At 34.6% G+C, this 9,440-nt stretch overlaps 1 protein-coding gene across 1 annotated transcript; it reads left to right on the forward strand.

Moving 5' to 3' along the window:
* The first annotated feature begins 3,049 nt into the window (after positions 1 to 3,049).
* LOC124909948 (aspartic proteinase CDR1-like) lies at positions 3,050 to 3,976 on the forward strand. The gene has a single exon (XM_047450575.1). The coding sequence runs from the start codon at positions 3,050 to 3,052 to the stop codon at positions 3,974 to 3,976; it is 927 nt and encodes a 308-aa protein (XP_047306531.1).
* The last annotated feature ends 5,464 nt before the right edge of the window (positions 3,977 to 9,440 follow it).

Here is a 9,440-nt window from a genome sequence, read left to right on the forward strand (position 1 = left end):
TTATTAGAAAACAAATTCAGATAATTAAAATTATTAAAGTCCTGACTTCAAACTTTTGAAAAAATCAAATTAGAGCACAACAGTTATTTTTAAACTATCTTCTTTTATTGTTAAAAAAATAAAAAATATATATATAAGCTTAAACTGTTCAAATTTGTTAAGAATAAAACAAATTTAAATATAAAATAATAAAATTAATAATAGTACAAATAAATTAATGTTCCAAATGATCTCATTTTATAAGTAAAATTTAATTTAAAATTAACATAAATATTACTGTAATATTTAGTAAATTAAATTTTACTTTAATCTTAATTCTATAGTTTATAAATTTCAAAGATATTTTTTTAATTTAATATATTATCTCTACCTTAAATAATGACCATCATATCTTTATACCATACAATAATCATAATATTTTATTTCATGTTCCAAATTTCAAATTCCCATAATACAACAACTTCAAAATCGATAATATGATATCATATTTTTCAAAAATAATATTGATAATGGTTAAATAAGAATATAGTTTAATTTTTCATTTAAAAACAACTAATATTCTAACAAAATAAAATTTTAATTTATTAATCTCGATCCTCGTGACTAACAATCTCTCTTCGAACCATAAAATTAGGACTCACGCATACTATTATATTATCTTTCAAAGATAATATTAATAATGGTTAAATAAAAATATAGTTAAATAATTTAAAAACAACTAATATTCTACCAAATTAAATTTCTAATTTACTAATATTGTGACCTCGTTTTGAACATTTTCTAATTAATCTTTTATTAGGCTTTATTTAGAACATTTTATATCGATGTTACCTTTTTGGCATTTCCCAACCGTCCTCTCATATTACTAATTTCGTGACTAACACTAAATAAAATATATTTAAAATCTTAATTTAAAAATAACTAATATTCCACCAAAATAAACTTTTGCTTAATAATATTATTACTTGACTTTAAATATTAGAACCGTTACTGTTGTTCCTTTACTATCAGTAACAGTTTTCGAAAACCGTTACTAATACCTGTGAAGTTTCTGTGACGGTTTTAAGTCGGCTAGAACTGTTATTGTTGTTCCTTTACTATCAATAACGGTTTTCGAAAGCCGTTACTGATACCTGTGAAGTTTCTGTAACGTATTTTTTAGTAACGATTGGTAACGGTTTTATTTGTCGTTACAATTATGTTTCAATAACGGCATTCGATGCTTTCAGTAACGGTTTTCGCCCTTACTGATACTTCTTTTTCTACTAGTGACCATCACATCAAGTATCCACATGTACCATTAATTTCGTTTTATTATTTATAACTTGGCATTAAATATGACTCAAACTCTGGTCTCAAATATGATAGGTGAACATTTTAACCATCAAACCACTTATGATTATTAAATTTAATTTATAATTGTATGTATATATATATATATATATATAAATATTTAATCATATATAAAATATATAATGAAAAAAGAAATTAGTTAATTATATAAATAATAAATATACAAAAGTTATAAAAATAACTTTTTAATAATTTATTTTAGAAATTTAAATTAAATAATAAAGTAAAATTATTTTTATAATTTAATATATATTTATATTAAATTAATAAAAAAATAATGAAATAATAGATAAAAGATATAATGAATAAAAAACTTAATTATATATATGTGTATATATATAATAAGGAAAAAAAATTAATTAAGAAAAAAAGAATAGTGTTCAGGTGAAAATAAATCATGTTTAAAGATTTAGAGTTTAGAAGATATTGTGGGTATTATTATTGAGAACAATGCAGAGGATGACAACGAATATGATACGGTGTCTTTGAAGTCTATTACGCGAAAGGAAGTACTTATGGCGTCGAATACTCTTCACAATTTTATGATACAATACAAAAAAAAAACATTTGAGTTATTGGATGCAATAAAAAAGTTAGGTATGAGCTCCAAATAGACTTGAACTTTAAAGGAAACTAGACAATTATTGAATCATATTTCAATATAGTGTAATATATATTTTTCATTTTCTATGAATTATTAATTTATGATTTTCTTGGAACCGAAAATTATAAAAGAATCTCCCGAAAAAATATTATCTTAATATTTTATCAAGTTTTTTAATTTTTTAATATATATATATATATATATATATATATATGAGGAGTGATAGAGAGAGGAAATTTGGTGAGGAATTGACTTCATTGGTTAGAAAATGTAAAAGTGAGAGAAAAGAGAGAAATTATTTGATTTTTTCATATAATAAGATTATGCCAAGTCATTCCCTCACCAAATTTCCTCACTAAATTCCCCCGCCTAATCAATTCTCATATATATATATATATATATTTAAAATAATAATAAAAAAAATAATAATAAATATAAAAGTTAAATAAGTCTAAACTAAATTAAGAATGAAGAATAAAAAAGTTAATTTTTAATACTATATTCATTTTAGATTTTTTTTTATAATTTTACGTCTAAATAAATTAGTTATATATATATATATATATATTAAGTCTAAATGAGTATTTTTATTTATTATATGATGGTTGAAATTTAAATTACACAATTTTTATTTTTAATTCAATGAAATAGATGACATTTAATAATTATTTAACAAAAATATATCATATTAAAGTATGTGAAAAAATGTTTATTTGAAAACAAATTCAGATAATTAAAAATTATTAATGTCCTAATTTCAAACTTTTGAAAAATTCAAATTACAGTGCAACAATTATTTTTAAACTATCTTTTATTTATTGTTACAAAAATATAAAAACAAAAAATTTATAAACTTAAACTGTTCAAATTTGTTAAGAATAACAAATTTTTAAATATGAAATAATAAAATTAATAATATTACAAATAAATTAATGTTCCAAATGATCTCATTTATAAGTTAAATATAATTTAAAATTAATATAAATATTACTGTAATATTTTGTAAATCAAATTTTATTTTAACCTTAATTCTACCTTCCATAAATTTGAAAGATATTTTCTTAATTCAATATATCATATCTACCTTAAAAAATGACCATCATATCTTTATACCATATCTTTTATTTCATATTCCAAATTTCAAATTCTCATAGTACAACAACTTCAAAACCGATAGTTTTTACTACTAATCTCATCCATCGTTATGGACATGTCAACGGAACTTACCTTATGGAAAGAACCATTAGTCGTTCTAGTTCTCGCTTGTCTCATTTGAAATCTATCATGAAACTCCACGACAACCATTCGGCGGAAACTACTAGCATGGAAACGACAATTGTGCCTTCTCCTGGTTTATCGTACCTCATGGAGGTTTACGTCGGCACACCGCCAGTCAAACAAATGATGTACGTGGACACGGGGTCTAGCGTGTCATGGATTCAGTGCCTTCCATGTGAGAATTGTTTCCATCAAGCTCTACCCATATTTAATCCTTATGCGTCAGCATCATCTCAAATATTGGTAGATTATGAGCATGAGTGTATGTTATTAGAAGACAAACGTGATTTAACTAAATCAAATGGAGTATGTAACTATGCTCTAACTTTCGGTGGCGATTCATATACCCATGGGGTACTATTTAAGGAAACTTATACACTTGGGCCCAGTTCCATCACTCACGTTGCTCTAGGGTGCGGGCATAACAATTTTGGGATAGTTGAGGAACAGTGCACCGGTATAATTGGGCTTGGAGATAGTCCTCTCTCATTCATTGGTCAGACTAATGCTTTTCTTCATGGAAGGTTTACATACTGCCTAGTATCTGATCAATTCGGTTCAAACCCAGATGCAAGGACTAGTAAGATTAGCTTTGGACATAGTCCGGAAGGGACTATTTCCACCTGGTTGTGGAAGATGCAAGACAATCCAAACTATTATATCTTATTGAAATCAATCATCATTAGAGATACACTAATGAATGACGTACTTAATCAATCATCATTGGAGAGGAAGGGGTGACGTAGGAGTTTTATCTCCGAACATCCATAAAATCGGTCTTGTCTTTTACTTTCTATCGGCTCCATTATCTAACCGTACCGCTCTAACTTACTTAACTAAGCCGAATCACCAGGTTACCGAAACCGACCCATCATTTTCTTTAACCTTCATCATCCGGAACCGGTTCTGCCTATCATACAAGTGTGCTGCTTCAACCTGAAACAAAGCTCTTCCGCGCTTGAACCTAGTTCAAGGGTTTGTGACAGTTTGTGTAGTATTGAAACCCCGGTGTTAATCTCTAACCGGATTAACCACCACCCTTTGAGTGAAAACCGCTAACCGGTCCAACCCCCGGTCCTCCAGCGGCTACCTAGATCCTAACAATTGGTATCAGAGCAGGTAGTTTCAATACTCAAGCAAGCATGTCGTTCGATAGGCCTCCAATGCTAGAAGGTGATGACTTTGCCAACTGGAAGGCACGCATGCACCTACACTTAATCACCTTGGATGATGAGATGGAATCCATTCTGACCGAAGGACCGATATTCATTGATAAGGACAGAAAGAAATTGACAGCTGAAGACAGGAGAAGAAACAACCTGGATAATCATGCTAGAAACCGGATCTCCAACAGTGTGGACAGAAACACATACTGCAAGATCAGAGACTGCAAAACCGCGAAGGAGACATGGAACACAGTTATTCAGATCTTTGAAGGAAATGAAAGAACAAAGGAAAACAAGGTAATGGTAGCTACTCAGAAGTTTGAAAGCATCAAAATGAAACCGAGAGAAACCATGAAGGAGTACAGTGACCGGTTCACAGGTGTGTTAGATGAGCTAGCAACTCTTGGCAAGAGGTATGACAACAAAGAGGTCATCATGAAAGCCTTGAGATCTCTTCCAAGTGCATGGGATATAAAGACAATGGTAATGAGGGAATCAAAAAGCCTACGTAAGATGAAACTACACGATGTATTCGAATATCTAAAGGCATACGAGTTCGAAATGAGATCTAGGACTGAAGAAGAAGTCTCAGCCTCAACATCAACCAGAGCATTAATCACATCCACAGAACCACCTGCACCTGCACCGGTACCTACACCTGCACCGATTAGAACCGCCGAACAGTTCACCGAGGATGCCATGGCTATGCTTGCACAGAAGTTTGGAAGATTTATGAAAAGAAGCCAACCGACAAACTACAACTATGGTGACAAATCCAATGTAAGGTGTTATAACTGCAACTGTTTGGGACATTTTAAGTGGGAATGCAGAAAACCGAGGAGGGATAATCGGAAACCGGATTACCAAAATGACCGAAACAATTATCAACAAACCGGTGAAGGAAGTGAGATTCAAAAAGCACTGATAGCCGATGATGGAGGAAGTCTATGGGCTCACAGTGACAGTGATGATGAACTCACATGTCTTATGGCAAACGAGGAACATGTATTTGACTCTTCTTGTGAAGAATTTACCAAAGATAAGTTATATAATGCATTAAATGATATGGTAGAGGAGTATAAGAACCTGCTCGCCATGTTACCTAAGCAACTCAACCTTAGAACCGACTCTATAGTACCCACTCCGATAGAACTAGAGGTACTAATTACAACCGAACCAGAGGTCACAAAACCTGATGAAATCCCCAGCATAGAAACCGAGTTAGAACCTGAACTACCAATTAGGACCGAACAGCCTAGTGAACCAGCTAGAGAATTGACCGAAGAGGAAAATGCCCGACTTCAGTATAAGATGGCCGCATATAAGAGATCTAGTGATATGGTAAAGAAAATGTGTAGTCATTACAGACACCCTTTTTGCATGTTCGGCCTAGGATACACAAAGGATAGCTCCAAAGACCAAAAACCCGTAGAGAAAGTAAGATTTACAAGAAATAACCTTCCTCTCATAAGATTCCTTAAAAGCTCCCTGACCGCTGAAGAGGAATTGATCGCATACTATAGGGAAGAGAAACTAAAGTACAATTATGTTGGTCCGACCGACTCTGAGAAATGGCTTGATCCTGAGAAAAGAAAAGCCGACATTCTCAAAAGTAGGAAAGCCAATCGTCAACCGCATAGGTCAAACCAAAGATCACCCTCATTTAAGACCTTTGTAGAAAAATCGAGACACCCAAAACCGAGTGCCAAAAGGACGGCTAAAACATTAGCAAAGAAAGTTGTCCGGTTTATCAAGGTTTGGATACCTAAGGGACTAATAGCATGTGGACCCAAGTGAATGTGGGTACCAAGTAGTTGTAAATATGTACATTTTGCAGGATATAATGAAACGACTAGGAAACTCTGAATGGTACTTGGATAGCGGTTGCTCCAGGCATATGACCAGAAACAACAACCTGTTAACCGACATCAGAATAGAAACCGGTGCACTAATCACTTTCAGTGACAACTCAAAAGGTAGAACTGTGGGCAAGGGTAAGATTGTCCATGGTAACTTAACTATTGATAACGTACTTCTGGTTGAAAATCTACGTTTTAACCTCCTAAGTATTAGTCAAATGTGTGATGCTGGATACACTGTAGAATTTCTTAAACATGCATGCTTAGTTAAGAACTCTCAAGGCATTGTACTGCTAACCGGAAATAGACTAGGAAATATCTACAAAGTACACTGGAAAACGACTAAACCATATATGCATGATAGCTAAGACTGATCAAACCTGGTTATGGAATAAAAGACTAAACCACCTAAACATGAAAACCTTAAACTACATTCGCGGTAAAAAGCTAGTAGAAGGTATCCCTAACATAGTATTTAACAAGGATAAGGTCTGTTCAGCATGTCAAATGGGTAAACAAACTAAATCAACATTTAAAAGTAAAGGAAATATCAAATCTAGCCGATGCTTAGATCTCCTTCACATGGATCTATTTGGACCGATTCAGGTCGTTAGCCTAGGAGGTATGTTGTACACCATGGTAGTTATTGATTATTACTCTAGATTTACATGGGTAATATTCTTAACATCCAAAAGTGAAACCGCATCAAACCTGATCACACTTCTTAAACGTTTGCAAAATGAAAGATCAACTCGTATTAATAGCATTAGAAGTGATCGAGGTACCGAATTTACCAATAGTACTTTAACTGCATTTCTTGATGAATCCGGTATTAGACACGAGTTGTCTAGTGCTAGGACTCCTCAACAAAATGGCCTGGCCGAGAGAAGAAACCGGACTCTCAAGGAAGCCGCGCACGGTCCATGATAGCCGATTTGGGCATTGCTCAGAAATTTTGGGCTGAGGCTATCAACACTGCATGTTATACACAAAACCGGTCTCTGATTAACAAGTTTCATAACAAAACACCATATGAGGTTTATTTTAACAGGGTTCCTAATCTTAGGTACCTCAGGATTTTTGGTTGTAAATGCTATATTCATATAAATGGTAAAACATATCTTTCTGCTTTTGATGCAAAGATCGATACTGGGATCATGCTAGGATACTCAGCAGTAAGTAAGGCATATAGAGTGTACAACAATAGGATCTTAACCATGGAGGAAACACTTCACGTTGTTTTCGATGAATCGGTTGAAAGTAATACTGCATCATGCTTTGATCTACACAACAGATTGGAAAACAACAATATCCACTCTGATAGTGAAGATGAGACACCGGTCTTCAGGCGGTTTGTCCATGACCATATGGGTAATATTGAAACCCAGCCGGATCAAGTTGTCCCACGACAGGAAGCTGACACTTCGGTCCAATCCGAGGAAATCGGTCGGTCTGACAATTCTGCTCAGCCTACTGACATGTCTAGCCTTGATCAAACAAACGGTAATCTGGTAGACATCCCTGAACCGAATTTCAGAAGAAACACTAAACATCCTCCTGAGCAAATTATAGGTGATCCTTCAGAACCTGTTCGAACTAGGGGTCAACTTCTGGAGGAGTACTTCAATTCCGCTTTTATATCCCAGATTGAGCCTATAAGAATAGATGAAGCATTGTCAGATCCGGATTGGATCTTGGGAATGCAAGAAGAGCTAAACCAGTTTGAGAGTAACAAAGTCTGGTACCTAGTCCCTAGACCGAAAGATCATCCGGTCATAGGAACAAGATGGGTATTTAGAAATAAACTCAATGAGGACGGTTTGGTCACGAGGAACAAAGCCAGATTAGTGGCACAAGGTTACAAACAGGAAGAGGGTATTGATTTTGAAGAATCATTTGCCCTTGTAGCTAGGATTGAAGCCATTAGGATTTTTCTAGCCTTTGTTGCATTCAAAAACTTTAAGGTTTTTCAAATGGATGTCAAAAGTGCATTTTTGAATAGTGACCTACGTGAAGAGGTATATGTTGAACAACCACCCGGTTTCAAAAGTGTTGAATTTCCAAACCATGTATACCGGCTAAACAAAGCTTTATACGGTCTAAAGCAAGCGCCTAGAGCCTGGTATGACACACTAACCGCATTTTTAATTGCATACGATTTCACGATGGGCTCGGTGGATAAAACGTTGTTCAAATTTGAAAAGAAGGAACATATCCTACTTGTTCAAATATATGTAGATGATATCATTTTCGGTTCAACCGATCCTAAGTTGTGTGATAAGTTTTCAACCCTGATGACTAACAAGTTTGAAATGAGTATGATGGGAGAATTAAGTTTCTTCCTAGGTCTTCGAGTTAAGAAACTCGAAGAAGGAACCTTCATCAGCCAACCTAAGTACACCAAGGAGCTTCTAAAGAAGTTTGGGATGGACACATGCTCCTCAGCGGCTACTCCAATGAGCTCATCGATCAAATTGGACAAAGATGATGAGGGCCAATCGGTAGATCAGATCGCGTACCGAGGCATCATCGGCTCTCTCCTATACCTAACCGCGAGTAGACCGGACATCCTATTTGCAGTCGGTGTGTGTGGGAGATTCCAAGCAAATCCTAAACAATCCCACTACACAGCCGCAAAGAGAATACTGAAGTATCTAAAGGGAACACCTGATGTCGGCTTGTGGTATCCAAAGGACTCGTCCTTTAACCTAACGAGTTATTCAGATGCAGACTATGCAGGTTGTAAGATTGACAGAAAGAGCACCAGCGGAACATGTCAGTTCCTAGGTGACCGGGTCGTCTCATGGCATAGCAAGAAACAGACATCGGTGGCCACATCCACCGTAGAGGCTGAATACCTGACGACCGGAAGTTGTTGTTCACAACTCCTTTGGATCCAACAACAACTAACGGACTTCAGTGTCATAGCCAATGAGTCTCCGATCTTCTGCGACAACACAAGTGCCATAGCAATCACCTACAATCCGGTTCTCCACTCCAGAACCAAGCATATCGACATAAGGCATCACTTCATCAAGGAACATGTCATGCTGAAGCATATCCGGCTAGAATACGTACCGACTGATCAACAAGTGGCCGATATCTTCACCAAGCCTCTACAGGAAGCTAAGTTCTCTCAATTCAGGCTTACTCTCGGCTTAACCGATATTAGTCAAATAC

This window comes from Impatiens glandulifera, chromosome 7 (assembly GCF_907164915.1).
Source record: "Impatiens glandulifera chromosome 7, dImpGla2.1, whole genome shotgun sequence".
NCBI classification, from domain to species: Eukaryota; Viridiplantae; Streptophyta; class Magnoliopsida; order Ericales; family Balsaminaceae; genus Impatiens; species Impatiens glandulifera.

Bases quoted from the DNA above. Each gene is read 5' to 3' on its own strand.
- LOC124909948 (XM_047450575.1), top strand. From the start codon at position 3,050: ATGACCATCATATCTTTATACCATATCTTTTATTTCATATTCCAAATT.